Source organism: Panicum virgatum, chromosome 8K (genome assembly GCF_016808335.1).
Source record: "Panicum virgatum strain AP13 chromosome 8K, P.virgatum_v5, whole genome shotgun sequence".
NCBI lineage: Eukaryota > Viridiplantae > Streptophyta > Magnoliopsida > Poales > Poaceae > Panicum > Panicum virgatum.
Window position 1 is genome coordinate 29,623,780 of NC_053143.1, and position 20,237 is coordinate 29,644,016.

General features: G+C 41.8%; 1 protein-coding gene across 1 annotated transcript; it reads left to right on the forward strand.

Annotated features, from left to right (window-relative positions):
- Positions 1-13,307: 13,307 nt before the first annotated feature.
- Positions 13,308-20,029, forward strand: LOC120644377 (SUMO-activating enzyme subunit 1A-like). The gene is made up of 10 exons (XM_039921002.1): positions 13,308-13,609; positions 13,981-14,032; positions 14,899-15,094; positions 15,404-15,483; positions 15,602-15,718; positions 16,695-16,748; positions 17,377-17,443; positions 17,599-17,702; positions 17,776-17,883; positions 19,402-20,029. The coding sequence occupies exons 1-10, from the start codon at positions 13,506-13,508 to the stop codon at positions 19,519-19,521; spliced, it is 1,002 nt and encodes a 333-aa protein (XP_039776936.1). The 5' UTR covers positions 13,308-13,505; the 3' UTR covers positions 19,522-20,029.
- The last annotated feature ends 208 nt before the right edge of the window (positions 20,030-20,237 follow it).

The window sequence follows — 20,237 nt, forward strand, 5'->3', positions numbered from 1 at the left end:
TCGCATAAATTGTGTGGTAATGAATGAGGCCAAAAAGGAAAATAAAACAACTCTCTAGCTATCTGCTTGCAGTTTGTTTATGCTTCATGTCAAAGTTAACCCAAATGATTCCAACAAGGCCCCTGCCTGCAGTCACCATGAGAATCCACTAAGCAATTCCCAGTATAACTTAAAAATCCTAATAGCAATCTAACCCACCTACTCAATGATATAGATCTAGCAACCAAAACCTTCCCAAATGGTGCAGCAAATCAACTTAAACTAAATATACATAAACATTTAACTACTCTGAGCTATCTTAGCATATCAAATGTTCTAGTAATAGCCACTTGCAAGTTATCAATAATTGGCACACATCAAATGCCTCTGATTCCTGTTGAACAGTTAGGCAATTGCATGATTAAATTCCAAAATAAATAAATCACGAACATGACAAGATCTAGCATGAACAACTCTATCATACTAGCAACCAGACACAGCAGCATCATAATCTCAGGAAACATGATTAAAAGAAGGATCAGATCATAGCACACATATTTAAGGTTTGCAGATGAGGATGCCGTGACAATCACCAGTGGTGCAAACAGGGATAGTGTTACAGATGGAGCACAGCAGACGACGTTGAAGATGATGACGGTACGCTGCAATGCCTGATTTGGATGGAGGACGAGCCATGGTGAAGATCTTTCAGCAGTTACGTCAGGTGCTTCCCAATAACCTCATTCGCCCTCCCGGTGTAGGATCACAAGGACGGAGGTTCTGGAGACCTACTCGAATAGATGTGTTCTTTGGTGACAACCCGCGGATGGTTTCCAAAATCCCGTAGGCTTATTAGAGGCTAAGTCACCAAAGCTGAGAATTGCAAAAGGAAGTTGTGCCCCCACAAGGGCGGGGGGGGGGATTTTGGTGGACCATTCACATGGGTGCCACGCGCCTTGGGTGAGGCGAGTGAGCAAGCGCGCATGTGGGTTTTTCTTTCTCTATTTAAGTTGGCATCCTCAACTTTCACTAGCAATGCTAGACTAAAGGTTTGCACCACTCCTCCACTTCCTCATGCCCACATGGGCTTTTGAGATTTTATTTGGAATAGCTGAAATAATCAATGGCCAAATCCAAATTCCAACAATTCCTTTGCTTCAGATGCGATATATACATACATGTTGTCCTACTCTTCCATTGCGTGCATCCGGCGCATGCATGGTCTCTGCTTAAATTTATGGATTTACAAAACATCCAAGCTTTTTGTGAATCTAAACTATGAAAAATTCAACAGCCCTAATTAAAGTGGTTATTATTACTGGAGATCCATATGCCTACATGAGTAAACTCTCTTTTTTATATAGCCTTTCTTGTGTTGAATCTAATTACACTTGATTTTTGTGTTAGAAATCAAATTGAGTTGAAGATACTTTACAACTCAGAATCTAAAATGTTAGGAATTTAGGAATTAATCTACAGTGATGACATTATGAGTTCTTATAGGCAGCAGGGTTCAATTGGCTTAAGTGCTTTCACTGAAATGCTGGAACTACAATGTATACACACGGAAATAGGAGTTGTACTTTGAGATGTATTCCTGTCAAGAGATCTATATGTAACATCCTAATTTTCAATTTAGGGATCCAATTAAAATTTGTTAGACTTATTGCAGGTTCTATAAGATTTAATTTATTTTGATTTATTGTGAATTTTAAATAATTTATTTAGCTATAAAAAGAAAGATAAGGACACCTTGGTTTCATTATTTGATTATTCGAGGTTTAGATTTAATTTGAATTTGATTTGAGATTGTTTGCTTTTCTTTTTCTCCCAATGCTTTCTCTTTTTCATTTCTCTCTCTCTTTCCAGCTAACCCAGCCCAACTCTCTCCATGTCTATCCTCTTGTTTTCTATCGAGCAGCCCAGCCCAACTGGCCAGTTTCCCTTTCCTAGCCCAACCCGGTACGCCCCTGTTGGTGCTTCTTTTGGTCAATAGAATCTGGATATTCCACAAGTGCATAGAATTACCGATATAGCACTTAGAGTATTTTAGGATATCGAAAATTTCCTCAAGAAAGCATAAAAATACCAAGGAATCAAATGATAACCTTTACTAGTTATGTCAATTGGCAAACTTAGTGGGAGTAAGCTAGATAAGATAAGGTAATGGCCAAGCGATGATAGTTTGACATAGGATACTAAACTTTAGAGAGCAAAGCAGCTGGGAGGACAACGAGCGAGAAAGACTCCTAAAATACTTCTAAAATATCGAGCTAGCCTCTCTAGACTAAACCTTGCCTCTAACTAATTATCAAGAACTTAGATCTTACTTCGGCAGCGGGAAGAGGAAGGACTTCACAGAGGGGTGAGAGAGGTGTACAACAGCAACCTGCTACTACTGATATGAAAACCCCCGAACATGGTGGACTACAAAAGACGGATAGAGATGTCACTACCTGTTGCCTACCACTACGGTACCGTGGGGTGGAACACACTTCCTAGATAACGCTAAGCTAGACACCATGTATGCACACAGTGTTAGAATTTCTCTTGTGTCCTTCAAGAGAAATCTCCCTCAACCTAGAAAACTAGCTTGAGCTCTGTTAGCAGTCCTTAGCCTAACAGAATAAATCCACAAGCTTACGGATACCGATGTAGCTTTCACCTTGGAGTACTCCAAGGTATCGAATCCGCGAGGAACAAGAAGTGTACTAGTAGTGACTCTTGTTTATCCATGGGATATGATGGGAGTGACGAGGTCTAGATAAGATAGGTAGAGGTGATCTAACATCGTCTTGCTAACTACTCTTATCAAGAATACTTGACTTGTACTCTAGTTGCTTTGGCGGCCTCGGGGAAGGACTCAAAAATGGATGAGAAGGGAGTCCAACAGCAATCGGCTACTACTGCTATGAAAGCAACCGAACATGGTGGAGTACGAAGGATAGACATGGCTGTCACCACCTGCCGCCTACCACTGCGATTCCGTGGGGTGGAACACAACCCAAGGTAACTATCAAGCCTAGGCACCATGCCTACACTATCAAGTCACTACTACCTCATTTAAGGCAAGAAGAAACTCCAAATGGATAGAACTTGCTACCCATGCAGACAAAGGATCCCACAACTAGAGAGACAAAGTATTCAAGTACTAATAAAGTAAAGCAGAGAAAGCAATATTATTGACGAAAGAAGAAGAAATTACTCGAACTGGAGCTTCGTTCCTCGGAGGCACAAAGTTGGAAAGGGGCCGACACTTTGACTCCTCTCCGAACTCTCACCTCACCTCTCTCCTTATTTTCTAAAGATATGTGGAGCGCTACGCTTCTCCTTGGACTTGCTTCAATTCTCCGTGCTTTGGAAGTGAGGTGAGGGCTGCTATTTATATTGCTTTGGAGGTCGGTACTTGAACCAATGCGTGGCTTGTATGCATGTACGTCGGTTGAGGTAACTTCCACATGAAGTTGAGCACGTGGCACAAAAATGTCAGGCCGGCCGGCCTCCCGATCCACCGACTTTTGATCGAACGCCCAATATTCCTTCTTGCAACGTCGGTTGGGGTTACCACCAACTTGATTTGGTCCGATTGGTCGAAAAGTGAGGCCGGACGCCCTAGGATTTTGGCCCTTGGTGTTGGATCAACCGCCATTGTGTGATGGACAACGTGGTGTTGCTCTTCCATGGCGGTTTCCAGTCGGTTGGACGTTTCTTCATGCAGAAGGTGGGCCCTTTGATCCATGTAACAAGCTCTTCCATCTGTCACTTGTGTTAACTTCCATCCAATGGTTGGCATTGAATTTCCTTGTGTTTATTTGCATGCAGGTGCAGGTCCAACCTTGGATGACCAGCCCAACATCGAGTGGCTTTTGGGAGCCCATTGGAGGGGCATATGAGGCCTTTAGGTCTTAGCTTCGCTTTGGGCATGTATCCAAGTGCTTGGGGGTCCATTGGTGAGTCCCCAATGCAATGATATTGAGTGGAGAGTGATTTGAGAAAGGTGCCAGGCCGACCGGCTTGACAGGGCCACGTCTGTGATTTTCCCGGAGGCATTACTTTTATGTCCAAACTCCGAATTGGGTCATCCAAGTGTCCATTTCGATTATCTCAGAGAGCTCTTCAACATGGTGCTATCAAATATGTTATTTGAGTAACTTTTGTACCATGTCCATGTGTCATCTGTACAAAGGTGTCTGAATGAACCTTCATTTATGTGGTCTCAATTGCTACTTCAACAATAATGGTATTTGTGCAACATATTACCTGTATTCCTTGCAAAACATGGTGGTACACAAAACTCGAGGAACTCATTAGTTTAAATAGAACTTTATATCAAAACTACTTCGAGTTCCCTCATTAATGGCAATGGTTGGCAGACAAAATGAGTGTATAATGGCCATCAACAAGCTCCTAGTTTGGGTGAGAAAACCCACAAGGTAAGATCCTGATAAATAAGACAGAAAACAAAGCCTAAGCTCGAGAAACTTACTTCTGCACACAAGCACAATAATATGGAAAGGTAATTAAATGTGGAAAGTAAAGTTGACTCAAAAAGATAACAGAGATAACTTAAATTGATCAACGTCAAAGAGAAATATACAAGAGCTTATACCAGACTTCCATTGACAACTCCGGAATCCCAAGACAAGATCGACTCGACTCTAGCTCCCAAACTACTAAACCTACTCTAAAAAGTGAAAAGAGAGAAGAGAACTCCTTTTGTGTGTGTTAATAGTGAAGGTGCGGTTGTGTATGCTAGACATCGGTATGGAGGTTGAGGAAATTGTCCTCAAAAGTTGGACACGTGGGGCTTTAGTGGGAGGTTGGCCAGCCGGCCTGGGATTGTTGCCACCTGTCGATGCCCTTTTCATGGATGCTCCTTATCTTCTCTAGAATATGGTGGAAGTTGTGTTTGCCCGAAGCTTGACAGTTGGAGGCAGACTGGCCTCTATCAATGTCGGTTTGATCAAATGGAACGAAAGGCCTAGCACATGGATTAAAAAAGGACCCACCTACAGCACTTACCCTGATCTTTAGGCTTGAAACCACCTCTCTGGACTTCATGCACCCATTGATAAAGAAGTCGGTGCAATAGAGGGCCGAGACGTGCCAATCCTAGGTCGGCCTAGGGGAGGCTGTCCGGCTTGGGATTTATCCCATTTTGACTCATTTTTGTACCACTTGTTCCTGCAATTACAACTCACCCAAAACCAGTTGCACTTGTTAGAAATAAGCAAATTATGTATGGAACATAGTGCAAAGGTTTATTTATTCCGGAGAAGTTGACAGACAAAAAACATGAAGCAATGGCTGTCAACAGCCTCCTCTCTTTGCTCTCTCTCACTCCCACCGCTAGGTGGGGTCCGGCCGTCGGATCCCTCTTCCATGTCAAGCCTAGCTCGGACTGCCCGAGTCCGGCCGGTGCCTGACTCCCCGCGCTGCCTTGGCGCTCACATCGAGGGCCTAAATTAAATCTAGTCCAAGTCAATCTAACCTATACCAGTCGAACCTTGCATGTTTTGCAAAAATAGCCCCTCAGTTTAACTAAAATCAACCCATAGTCCAACCTAGTTCAAAAATAATTACAAAACAGCAATTTTCCTTTTGTTTTATCCACTGAGTTTTCTAAATTTACAACCCGCCATCCAGTACCCCTAGTTTTGCATGCTAGTCCCTGAGTTACAGGTTTAATCTTGTTTAGACCCCTTGGTTTCTTCGCCCAGGCCCATTTTAGATTCAAATCTTGTTTTCGCCATAACTTCTTCGTTTTAGCTCCATTTTCATCAATTCTTATGCTCACACGATCCTTGGAACATGTGCAGTAGCTTTATAACCTTGTTTTATTCTGTTTGCATTGTTTGTTGTACTATCTTTTATTTATTACATTTGTTTGCTTGTACGTGCTTGCTTGATGCAATAGAAGGTGCATGGTTCGAGGATCCGCAAGACCAAGGCTTGAAAACGGTAAGCAGCAGCAGTTCTTTAAGGAAGGCAAGTGTCCTTTATCATACTTGCTATACTAATAATCATTAAATATACACATTTATTTTTTATATGCATGCATGTGTCTTAAAGCAGCAGTGCTTTAAGGAAGGCAAGTGCCCTTGATCATACTTGATATACTAATAATCACTAAATATACATATTTACTTTTTATATGCATGCATGTGTTTTGAATATTGTGGGTACCAATTAAGGATATGCCTAGTTTTTTTTATCTTTCCTTGATTAAACTTGGGTTATTTAATTTGTGTTGGGCAGCTTTGCTTGCTTATGTAACTGGGCTATAGTTCGTTTAATTGAGGCAAATTCTACACCTGATTTACTTCATGTTCTCAGTTCATTAATGTTGTCAAACAAGAAGATCATGTTCTTTAGTTGGAACATGGAGAACCACCCAGGAAAATACTATATGGCTCTGGCCTTAACTAATTAATTAGAAACTTTAGCTTGTAATATTATTACCGAAAAGGCAAGAGGGGAGTGCATTGATGGGTATAGCCCGGTCCTCTTCGAGGCTTTGTTTATGGTCCTTGGCAAAGGTACCGCCTCATTAGTGAGGGTTATGACCACTGCAGCCTAAAATCTTAGCGGATTGTTAAAAGTTAGGAATCTTTCTAAAGGCATCATAGTGAATCCCTGCCACTCACCTTGGAAGTGTTTAATTGCCTTGCGAACCCGGGCATTAAGGAAAATATGAATTATGGGTAAAATGTAACCTCTGCAGAGTTTAAACTGATATATCATCTGTGCTCATTGTTAAGAGAAGCTTAGACACTCACATGATAATTGAACTTGAAGATGATATAAATTGATGTTCTTTATTTATGTTATTGTTGTTTATATCTATTGCTTAATTATGGGTTTGGTATATACTTATAATGCTTGCTAATAAAAATTGATCAACTAAAAGTGATTATCACAGTTAAACCATGTCAGCTATTCCTTGAATTTGGACTTGCATGTCATATAGTTTAATCCACTTGCTGAGTATCAATCATAAATGTACTCACACTTCCTTTATTAAAACAAATGCTGCTCTGAAAAAGATAATTGTCCGGAGTTTCCTAAAGACTTCAAGGATTGCAAGGTGTATGTCTCCCCGTCATCTTCCTATGAAGATGAAGTTCTGCTACTAGAATAAAGATGTTTATTTGTTTTCTTAATTTAGGGACTTACAGTCATGTAATAAAGTACTTAGTACTCTCTTTCGTTGTGACATTGTAATGATATTTACTATGGACATCTATTATATATATGTGAAGTTTATCCTTGCGCACATATGAGATACACCCGGTTTCTTCCTAAAACCGGGTGTGACACTATATTTAAAGAAATTCATCTAGAGCGCGATATCATGAAAAAGAAACATTGTTTATTATTGACAGCTTGTACTCACATCCTATCCCTATGAACACCTTCAAGAGTCAAGCTAGCAAATCCATAAATCAATGAAGTCACCATATGTTTCTCGATGTTGATGGTCATGTCACCTACCATTGAAAAAAATAGCCATATTTATCCCAAGATTAAAAGTTAAACTAGCATGAAAACACATGGTAAGCCTAGGACTTGAACTCTAATATGCTAGCTCTACCTCAAGAAACCTAAATTCGTTATAATAGTTGTCCTTTGAGTTATATTTAATTGATTTTTGCAAAGTGTGAGCGGGCTAAAATGAGAAATCTATACCTATTTCTAAAGCAAGTAAGATTTTCACCTAAATTTTTTGTTTGGTTCGTCTTGTGTCATTGACAGGTGGACCTTAGTCCATCCCGTATGCGAGTCAGACTAGTCTTCCGTCCATAACTCGATCACATAGACCCCAACAAATGCACGAACAACAGTACATATCCTGTACTTATACTAGCTGTGCCCGTAGCAAAGCACGAACATATTTGCCTATTAGTGTAATTCGGAATATAGCACTAGATTTGTTTGTTTCTTAAGGCAGGGTTATTTGATTTTTTTTTGCGAGTAGGGTTTATTTGATTTATTCTGCACGCGTTCCATGTGTTAATTTTTAAGTCTGGCTGTTCGGTGTTCATGGAGATTAATAGTCCATGACCTCGAGTAACGCCTCCCAGTGTCATCAGGGTTACCTCAGTTGTGATAAGTCCATTGAGTGTCAACTAAGATCGGCATCTTCTCCTTCAAAAAAAAAAGATCGGCATCTCCATGAACTGAATTGTTGTGCTAAATTGCTGATTCATCAATCAATCAACTAGCTTATATTAAGTTTATCTACAGATAAAGATGGGGACCATGGAGATTTGGAGCTGAGTAGGCCTTGAATTGACAATACACTAGACCACCAGACGGAAGAAAATATATATATACAGATGCATAGAGTAAGGCCCAAACCCTATACCTAGCTATTAATGAACAAATCAGGATGAAAAGTAAGACCAATCTCAATGAGGAGTTTTATAGATATTAAATTTTATGCCACATCAACATAATTGTTGACTTGGCAAGATCATTAATTATAAAGAAAGATAAGAGAGTAGTTTCATCGGATGATGAAAGGAGTTTCATTCCTATAACACCCAGATATAGTTACCACGTCTCTAATATTAGCAACAGTATAATGAAACTATGCACTGACACTAACCTAACAGATGTATGACACCTATTTGTTGAGAAAGTATAGGTGCTGCTTTGTCCATCCTAGCTAGGAGTATTTTTTTTCCTCGGAAGAAATTGAGCTTGGTAGTTGGCCAGTTCAAGCTGCCATATGATCAGTACCTCTACAATACTAATAGGACATTTTATATTTTTGTTAGTACAGATTTAATCATGGTTATTATGCTTATTGTTGGTACTTCAGCTGGATATCTAATTATTAAGGCATAATATTCTCTTTAGAGGGTACAACTTATTAGGATGTACACAACATGTGTACACCACTTACACCGCACGCACTGACGCACGCACTGACGCGTGCACGTCCTATGCACACTCACACATTGTAGGAGAGATTGGAGGGTCTACAACCCCCAATGTGCGGGGAATGCTCGTTACCACCGAATGCGCACGTGGGTGTGTGCGTACCCTAACCTATAGGAGAACCACATGGGAAAACTCTGAATTTTTTTCTCGAATACGCAGGAGAGCTGCGCATCATTGTATTAAGAAGAGAATAAAATTTTGTTTACAACCCGTAGAGCAAGAGCTCACGGAACACATTAGACACTAAACTAGCGCTAAGAAGTAAATAATACCCTAAAGGGCCAACCCTCGATAGACTACTCGCACTTAAAACAACCCAAGCGACACGCGCTCAACAGGCGGCAGCACGAGCACATCACTCAATAGTGAAGCCCATGGCCGAGGAGCTGCGAAGCGCCGGCAGGAGGTCCCTCATAGCCTCGAAATGGCCGGCGTCGAGCTTCTCCTTTGTACAGCTGCATGTAGGCCTTCTTAGAGTCTGAGTTTGGCGCGGCCACATCTGGGATGACATTGAAGCGGCGCATCAGCATCACCTCCGCGCGCTTGGAGGAAGTGACACTGGCCAAAGGATGGTTTGGCAAGCGCTCGCTGCGCTTCGGCGGCTCGAGTTGGCCTTGCGGAGGAGGGATGGGAGCCCTCTTGTTCTTGACTGGCTGCGGTAGCAGAGGTGAGTGGATAGGACGCCTGACCTCCACAGTGAAAGTCTTGATCCGACACTCATAGCTCGCAACATCCTCCGCCGCAACGCAGCCTGACACGATGGGCGTTCGCGGTTCCTCAGAGTATGGAGGGATCTCAGTTTGAAGATCGGCACCGAGTTGGGCAATGTCCTCCGGTGTTGGGTTGACTATCACCGTAGTTTTGGCCTCCATGTTGTAGACTGGGTGAGGCCCTAGCATTGGCGGCCCAACTGGTGCTCCCTCAGCTGGAGGCGTAGACACCGTCAGCCCAGCACACAGGCCTGGGTCAGGTTGGGGAGCGGCCCAGGAGTAACTTGGCATAGACAAAGCTGGCTTCTAGCAGCATCGGATCCTGTAGCTGGGTGGCCGCCTCCTCCGTGCACCGCAACAACTCGAAGAAGATAGCCCCAGCCGTGGCAGCTGTGGATGCAGCACCCACCAACACACATCGTCTTGAAGCTACTCTGGGAGAGCGCTTATGCAGTGCATGATCATTGCCAGAACGGGAAGAATTCACGTTCACAGCCGCCTCCTACACGTGGCTCGAGGTGTTGCCCCCAGCACGATGCCCAACGTAGCCACCGGCCGTCGATGAGGTGGGCCCAGCAGTACCACCGACGGACTGCCGACCATCACGGCAAGGGAGGGCGGTGATGCGAGAACCGACAACCTCGCGAATGAGCCGTGGTGCCCATGGTCGCCGGCAGTCTCACGCAAGGTGCCTGAAGCCATGACACCGGAAACAACGTCTAGGGAGCCTACAAGTTGCCACTCGATGATTGAATGAAAGGCAGTTCAGGTATCGGTCGGCCAGCTCTGGCGGGATGCGACTGGTTCGATGGGGGTGGCATCCGCTGCTGCAACCGTCGCGACGCAGGTGTCGCTGGGCAGCGCGGTCCTGGAAGCCATCAGCATCAACCCGTGGACGCCGGCGGTCCGGCGCAGACTCAGGCAGGGCTGAGTGGATAGGAGGAGCCGCAGCCCGAAGGAGAGGGGCCCGCCGGCAGCGCGCATGCTGAGAGGGGCATCACCGGCGACAACGATGGGTAGTGTCGGCGGCGGCGTGACGTCTTGCCCCACGACAGGCGACCACACCCTTGGCAACCCAGCTGCGGGCGCAGCCACAGACGGGCTGGGGGGTCGCAAGACCATGTCCCTATAGCTTGTAGGCCACGGGGAAGGGGTGAAGCTGTAGTCGACCAGCTCCTCATCGTCGTCGTCGAGCCAGCGGAGCTCCTTGGAGCGCCCCATGGAGATCTCGCTGGGGAAGAAGGGGCGGGCAGCAGCAGAGAGGGTGGACCTTGGAGTGAGTACTAGCGAAGTCGTTGTAGCGGCAGCTGTCGGAGGAGATGAAGGATGAGACGGCGAGGCGGCGGACGGGGTGACGGTGGCCTCCTCGGCGGCGCAGGTGGGGGCGGCGGATGGGGTGACGGCTGCCCCTTCATCCACCCCTCCACCCACCTCCTCGACGGTGGCGACCCCGGCGGCGCAGGCGACCTCTCCAATGGCGTAGGAGGCGCAGTTGGCCCCCCCACCTCACGACGTCTGCATCGGCGGTGGGGGTGACCCCTTCCCTGACCTTCACACCCATTGCTGAAGGAGGTGGTGGCCGGCGCACCGCCGCAGCACCCACAGATGAGCCGAGGGCCCCATCAATCGGTAGATCCAGAGGAGGGCAGCTCGGATCTACACTCGAAGCCGAGGGATTTGGGGAGATTTCTGAGTTTTTTGCGGAATCAAAAGAGGCGGAGTGTAGGAGTCGGAGGGGAGCGAAGGAGGCTCCAACAGCTCCTTCCTGTGATGTGGAACTTCCTCCCGAGTGTTCTTGGGCGCTTAAACTCCGAATTTAGGCGCCCGCGTCAGCCTCAGCGTCGAACACGGGCGGGAAGCATGAGTCCCCGCTCGGCTGACCAACCGAGCTCTTTTTACATCACTATAAGTGTGTTCACGGGCAGTAAGGTTTGTTGTGCAAGATGTCCACCTAGTTTCAAATATTCGACCAATATAGGTGCTTGCATTTATGTCTAATTATTCTTGGTTGTATATGGTGAGTTTATCAAATTTTAATATCTCCTTGAAGGTGCTAAAGGTAGAGTGTGCTTGCACACTAATAGGAGTTGAATGTGCGTGGAAGTATATGAGGACCAGTGCGATGTGTTTAACAAAAACAAAAGTACGTTCACTGCTACTACCGTCAAGGACAATGATGGAGGCAACTAAAGGTTGATCAATCACACGGATCTTTAACTAGATCTAATTGAAGTCACCATCACAATAAAATACAACACTCCAACTAATTAAGCAAAGGGCCAATACACGTGTCAGCTATATCTTATACATTTCGTGCCTTTACGAATCAAACTTGCGTATCCTTACGTATTTTAAAAATATGCAGCACTTTCACTGAAAATTCTGATTTGGTTAAACATACGCCACATTGGGTAAACCTGTATATATCTTGAACTCGTTATGCTATAAATCTAAATTAGACTTGAATCGAATGAGAACGTAAAAATATAATAAAGTCCTTGCCCAACAAATAAACCCATCGTAGAAAAAAGATCACCCATGACCCACACGCCGCCTGCCTTTCAGCAGTTTAGTTGCGTAGGCCAGGCCCACAATCCAAGGCACCACTGGGTGGGCTGAGGTTGGGCTTGTGTGGAATTTGGGCTCTAAGACCTTTGACCTGCGCTGCTGGGCTTTAGTCCAACTACCTTTGACCCGAGCAATAACCCTGGTGTTTGGTTGAGTGCATAGTCACAATGATTCGGGTCGACAGGGTCGAGGGATGGGATCGAATACTGGAATACGGTTCTTGTGAGATGTTTTTACAAGGCGGAGGCGAAAATGACGCGCATTTCTGAGATGGGATCAGTGTTTCCGGGTCGAGGAACGGTACCCTCGACCCCGATTTCTGTGACTATAGTTGAGAGTTGAGACAGTTGGCGAGAAAAAAAATTGTGCCAAAAATAAGTGACTAAAAGAATAAGCTTCGTTTTTCCTTGAAGATAATTTTCAAGAGGATGCATCACGAAGGTTGTAGCCATTTTCTCAGGGTGATCGATTATCAATTTGACCCTTTATTCGCCAAACATTATTACCACATAAAAAATGTGTGCCATGCAGATAAATGCTCTGCTTCCGTTTTCATCAATGGACAGACATAATGCAATGCAAGCACGCCGCCATAGAATCTATTTCAGTGCAGAATGCCAAGAAGCACTCGATCGATGGTAACCAAGGGGCAAACCAAAGTTATAAACAGTGTTGGCAGGTCTCCTCTTCTCCCGTTTTGTGTACATGAACTACTACTGTTTCTGTGCCAGCGACCGTCAAATTCTTCCTCGCAGCTCTCATGGATCATCTGTCCAAGTTCATGGCTGATTTGATATATTTCTTCCGTAGGTACGTCTAAAGTGATCGATTTTCTCCATCCTAGTTTCCAAATCGAAGCACCTTTGTCACGGTTTTGCGTCTTTTTTCCCCCTGTTCGATCAGTGCAAGATTTCTTAACGTTATCGGGATCAAATAATCTAATTTGGGAGCCTTTAATTTCGCATGAAGTTAGAGCTAGGTAATTTTCCACCAAATTTGACTCTGAATCTCTGATGATCATCATGCTGCACCAACGGTGGTGACGCTTAAGCTTTCGGGCCATTCATCTAAGCCGTTCATCTGAGATGGACGGCTGTGCTTCCTCTCCAGTCTCCACGATCCCGCCGAGCCGAGGGGACCGAGTCCATTTGCTCACCGAAGTCAAAAGGGCAAGATGGAAAGAAACGGGAAAAAAATTATCTCCCAAGAACTCTGCCAAAACCCTTGTCCCTCTCCCGATCTCCCCGGCGGCTGACCCGAATCCGCGTTCTCAGGCTCGGGATCCGGGCGCTCGCGGCGATGGACGGCGGCGGCGGGGGCGGCGCGGAGGGGGAGCTCACGGCGCAGGAGACGGCGCTCTACGACCGCCAGATCCGCGTCTGGGGCGTCGATGCCCAGAAGAGGTGCGCCGCCGCTCAAGAACCCACACTTTTATTATATGATTATTGGCCTTTTGTTCCGCTCCTTCTGTTCCTGTTTACTTTAATTTTCTCTCTATTTTGCCTTTTTTTTCAAGCACGCGTTGGTTATTTTTGAATAAAAATTTGATCTTTGGGGGGTTTATGATTTACTTCGGATTTGTAGCAAAGCTTATGTTTGCCTTCTCATCGAGGTTTTGGCCTAAAGCTTGCATTTTTATATGAAAAACTCTAATTGCTGCCGTTTCACATGTTTGCTGGAGCCCTCCCCCAATTTCTGCTGCCTCCCGAAGTCACTTTCATGATGCATCCGCATTCTTTTGAGCTAACTGTTATATCTGTGTTTCCTGGAACAGGCTAAGTAAGGCGCACGTGCTTGTGTGCGGCATGAACGGAACCACCATTGAGGTAACTGATTTTGCAGTTGTACTATTACTATGTGAAATCCTGTTACATCGTTACCTCCATGCGCCACTTGTATTTTGCTAGCTATTCAATCAGTGACTATATTGTGCTGAAACTGGCTCAAGTTGCTTTAGAACCTATTCTAAGTTTAGCAGTTGCTTTGAAACAGTTGTAAATTTTCGTTTCAAGAAAAGAAATATTTGTAATTTATTTTGGCATTTGACTAATGCTATTATGTTCTTGTGTTTGTTCTGTTTCATAGAATCATACTTTTTTTTTCTTGTAAAATCTCATCTCATCTGAAAATATAATATTGCTAGTTCTTGTTGATTAGGCACAGCTTGTTGGTTGTCTTCACTGTTGATTTGATTTTCGTTTGCTTATTCCTTCCAGGTTGTGTAGAATTTAGTGGAAAAAAATCTCAGTTGTTTGATAATTTTTTAGTTGGAAATTCTACTTTATTGCCCTCCTGTTAGCTTATCTAGTAGAATTAATATCATATGGTACCTCAATGTTAAGATAGAACCAAGTTCAGGAATTTATTTCAATTATCTATGATGTTTTTTGTTTGTGATTAAATGTGAAGTTGCTGTGTCCTCCTTTTCTGATGTTATTTATGAGTAAAAGATGGCACTAAGTTTTAAGGCATCAGACTAATATCATTGTGTTTACAGAGAACATGTTGAATATGAAAAATAAGATAACTGAAGCATGATAACTTTGTGTATTCATTTAAAATTTGAGTTTGCACAGCATTGAGGGTCATCATTTTTTCTGTATTGATCGAATTTCACTCGTAACTTTTCGTATTTTTATTTAAAGCATTGCCATATCATGCACTGAAAATTGTTTCTTTATGGATGCTGTAGTTCTGCAAGAATATTGTTCTAGCAGGAGTTGGTAGTTTATCCTTAATGGATGATCACATGGTCACGGAGGACGATCTGAATGCAAATTTCCTGATTCCTCCGGATGCGAGCATATATGGTGGTAGATCTCGAGCGGAAGTTTGCTGTGAGTCCTTGAAAGATTTCAATCCTATGGTTCGAGTTTCTGTCGAGAAGGGTAAGTTAAAGCTTTAACTTCTTGACTTGATAGTTTTGAGGTCAGAATTAAGAAAGGCATCTTCCTTGCATTCTTGAATTTTTGTGATCCTAGCCTATCTTGTACTGGGGGGAGATACTATTTCGATATGTATTTTTGAACTGATGGTTATTCTTAAGAAAAAGTTCTTGTAAGAAAAAAGTTTGATTTTCCTAGAAAATTTCTAAATAGGTGCAACTATGCAAGCGGTTATGATATTATTGTGCTCCTATGATATTAAATGAGTTTGATTTGAGCAAGTTTTTTTTTCTATTTTGTTGTTTCCTTCAGGTGATCCATCACTGGTTGATGGAGAATTCCTCGACAAATTTGACATCGTCGTAGTTAGTGGTGCATCTCTTAAAACAAAGGTGCAGATTCTTCTCCGGAACTAGTTATTACCGCTGCTTATTTCCTACTCTGCCTCCATGATTCTACATAAAGTTCGTTGGTCTCATGATTTTTTGTATTTGTTTTGTGTTCTTTTAGCTGTTTATTAATGACAACTGCCGGAAGAGAAGCAAGCGTATTGCATTTTACGCTATAGACTGCAAGGACTCCTGTGGTGAAATATTTGTTGACTTACAGAAGCATAGTTATGTTCAGGTACACTGCATATCATAATGTATTTATTTCTTGTTCTACAGATCTGTCAAATAGCAGCAGTTTTAAAACATGCAATTTTCCAGGTGCAGCTATACTTTTACGATCTAAGCATCCCTGCACAAGGGCACAACAACTTGCAATTGAGCTACTTTGTGCCCATAATATTTGTTCATTTTAACTGATTGTTCATGCATGTGTTGATGATAAGATCACCCCCCCCCCCAATGTGCTGTGCAATCTCTGTTTCAAAATGTTATTTTTCTGCCTAGGGTGGTTTAGAACCTCATGCAAATGTGGAAGTGGGATAAATTAGAGATGGAGAAAGATGCACTATTGTCATAGAATTCATGGTTGCAAGATAATTTTAACTGTGTTTTAATATATCAAATGTCCTCTATTTAACAACGCATTACTCTAGCTGCCTGCATAAAGTACAACAGCCTAGTCTCGCCTAGGCAGACAGAGCTTGATTGCCTGCCTAGCGCCTATTTTTTTTAAAACATTGTTTATAATTAAGTATTTGCTTGTCCTTCTACGTTTCTATAGCAAAATGTGTCTGTCATACAAACAGCAAAATTATCAGAACAAAGTTGCAGTTTTCCTTGATTGACCGGTTACATTGCAAAGTCTTGAAATCATAGTAAATCCTTGGTATTTTGTGCTACGAGTTTTAGTTATGTGCCCTCTCATTGGTGGTGTTCCAAATCCTGTTTGTTGCATTTTCCTGTCTAAAGGAAAGAGAGACAAATTCTGGCATGTCACGCTTAAAGCATGAACAGTCTCGTATCATCAAATTTGGGAGAGCCGTCTTTGATGTGCATTCTGTTTAGATTCAGTCACATGGTGAATAGTTTTCTTAGACCAATCAAGATCATTGAGAGGCATATATGGTCTTTTAGCATTTCATATGTTTTCCTCATTATAAAGTTAGCTTCTGAAAGTGCCTTCCTAAAGCTCTGTCCATTTTTATTTTCAGAAAAGGCCTGGAGGAGATACTGAACAGCAGGAGTTGACATATCCTAGTCTTCAGGTAGATGATTTAGGGGTTTGGAGTGATTGATCTTATGTTGATAAAATCATTTGACTTATCCATACCTTGTTCATATTTTTGCCCCACTTAATACAGTAATCTTTTGTGGCATATGTGCTATGGAGTATTTGTTATGTTTATATGCTATAAAAGGAAGCTATCCGATTTACATATCTATACTTGAATATGATTAGTATGGCAATATTTTTTACAAAAATACAATTAGCTTGACCTAATTTAAAATAAAAAAGCTTGACCTAATTTAACCATGGAGAAGAAAAATGAAAATAATAAAACTGATGTTTGTTGATTTTTGGTTCTCTTTTTGTTCTAATGTGGAAAAGTAGTTTGGATCTTAACTTTGCTTTTTTGGTCAATATAAGCAGCTCTTGTCATTATAGTGTTCTGCATTGCCTCTACCTATATGTCGTTTTTTCTATGACAAATCCATTAACTGACTGCCTATTTATGCTGGTATACTGCTATTGGAAGACTTCCATTTTGGATGTTTCAATTGTGAAATTTATTACTCCTGTATTTAAATATACAATGACTTGCTTATTTAAAAAAGTACGGAGTAGAATTTGTTCAATCAAACGTGATGATTCCATTCATTTTGTTTTTGCAGGAAGCTATCTCGGTACGTTGGAAAACTCTACCAAAGAAGACAGCAAAATTATACTTTGCCATGAGAGGTGAGGTTAACACGACCTAAGACAGTACTGCAAAAAAGAAGTCCTTGTTTTAGTGAATTTCCCAAATGATGGAACTTAAAACGTGCTGATTTCAACAACTTTGTCCTTCTCGATTCCTCTAATGTTTCTGTTCTCTTGGTCATATCCTTTTGCAGTCCTGGAGAATTATGAATTATCTAAAGGGTGTAATCCTGGTGAAACAACACTTTCTGATATACCTGCAGTTTTGTCTCATAGGAAGGACATGTGTGATAAAATGGTATAGCAGTTTTTTACTATCTTAGTTAAACTCATATTCTTTCTGATTATTTACATGGTATTGTAAACTGCAGTCCTTGAGTGAGTCTCAAATTCCTACTGCACTCATGGAACGACTGCTAGCAGCTGGAAAGAAGGAACATCCTCCTGTATGTGCCATCCTAGGTGGTATTCTTGGTCAGGTAGGTTATATTCCAATCTATAAACTACCGAGTCTGAACTTCTAGTATTTGTTTGCATTGCATACCTCCTAAAACTAGATCAAATTCCTTATTTGACACTAGAAGATGACTAAATTCCTTTCTTGACCCTGTAAAAATTTTTGTCCCTTAACACTGCATTCTAACTTTCTTCCTTTATTTGACATTTTTGTTACTTTCGTCGGTTAAGTCGAGTGAAACGACCACCAAATAATCTCCAGAATTCATGAAACATTTTCTGGTCATAGAACAAATGAAGATGGACCCATTATGCTTAAAAACACACATATATCTTTACAATTTGAAAACTAAAATTCATCAAAATAAACTACCTTTAAAACTTATGAATTTTTATGGCGTCAATTTACTTTCAAAATGTAAAGGGAAAATAACTAACATTCCTCGCATGGGATGAAGTAATTTATAAAATTCTTTCATGCCATCAATTACATAGAGAATTAGGAGGTTCTTCTAAAATTTTCCAAATACTCCATTCTTCATAATTCCCTATGTAACTTATGCTAGAAAATAAAATAATAAATTATTTCATCAAATGCAAGGAATAATAGTTGTGTTCCATTTTGGTGCCATAAAATTCAGATAAGTTTAAAAAGTACACTAATTTTGTGAATTTTATTTTAAAAATTACAAAGGTGCATGTATGCTTTTTTAAAATAATGGGTTATATTCAATTTTTTATCACTTTAAAAATTCCTTGATTTTTTAAAGTGATTTGGAGCTCGTTTTGCCCAATTTAGCTCAGAGAAGTGATGAAAATGATCGGGAACAGAAAACTTTTTAGGGTCAAAGAAGGAATGGCGTTATCATTTGGGGTCAAATAAGGAATTTCCTCCTAAAACTATGGCTGTTACGTATACCTATATTCTGTTTTATTGTTAGGTTGGCTTGTGAATACTGGTGGAATAATAGATAGTATATGTGGTGCTAACTGGGAAGCCTCCTTTCCTAAAATATGGAACCACAACAATGAGAAAAGGATAAACAAAGTATATAGTGTGTCAGTAGAGAGGGGAGGGGGTATAGAATTGCTGAGTATATTGTATATGTTTTTCGGTCATTTTCATATATAATTAAAGCACCTTCTGTAAATTGGTGTATGTACTTTTCTGTCTTCTTGTGTATATGGACAGAGGTCAAGTCATGATCTGTATTAGCGAATCCATCTTTATAGAATTATACAACTCAAACCTACTTCAGAACAAGCTTAATTACACAGAAAGATTGCTAATTGAGTTGGGAGTAGCACACAAAAGATGATTTTTTGTAACTTCTGATGAAATGCACTTATAGAGCAGATCTGTATATGCAAAATCATCTTATTCAAGTACTATGGTCTTGTGATTCTTGTCTGACTCTAGGTTGGTCCAGAACCGAATTAATTAGCAGATGGAAATAACATGGCACTTCAACAAAGAACTGCAGCATGTAGTAACATTCCTCTCTTGTTAGCACTGTGCTTAATCTTCATTTTTCCAACAGGAGGTGATTAAATCAATATCCTGCAAGGGTGATCCAATCAAGAATTTCTTCTTTTTTGATGCGGCTGACGGTAAAGGTGTCATCGAGGATATCCCACCACCACCACCTACGGCAAACTGACATGCTCAGCTACCTAACTACCAACTCTTCCTGGTTCACTAATCCTTGTACCCACTCATTAGCATCGAACATGTAGCAACTTAGATTCGGAGCCAAGTGAGAAGGCAAGTTGACTTCACTCCAATGTGGTGTCTTAGGATTTGTATCAGGCAGAAAACGTGGCAGTATGCACTAACAATTTCAAGCTGAAATCTGGATGGTTTCCATGCTTTTGGGCGTGATGGATTCCTTTGTTGTCTCTTTACCCTTTTGTCGTATTTGGTAGCAGTGGTTGGGAAAAAATGGAGTGAAATAATTATGATATAGCGGTGAAGTTACTCCAGCTATATCATCATGCCTGTGTACTGTTGCATGTTTCATGTTTGATTACAGTTCCTGTTGCTTGAGTGGCGCTCTGCATGTGTGTAGCAGATGTCTGTGCCAGCTTTGTAAAATAGTTTCACTGGTACCAGATCAGGAACAACTATAGTGTTTGGTTCTAGTAATTGCCATATTTTTTCGTGGATCAGATATATGGAGTTTTCAGTTTGGACTCATCATAGGTTGGGTGCAGTCTTGGATGAATTTGGTTAAGGTACATAAGAAACTTAGTTCGATCCAGTCAGAAATGTGAATCTTATTCCTGGTGTATTATTGAGATTCAAATGAACTTTTTATCCTTGAGGCTCTGATGACACTTCTTGACCTAATCCACTGCATTAGATCTCGACAGGACT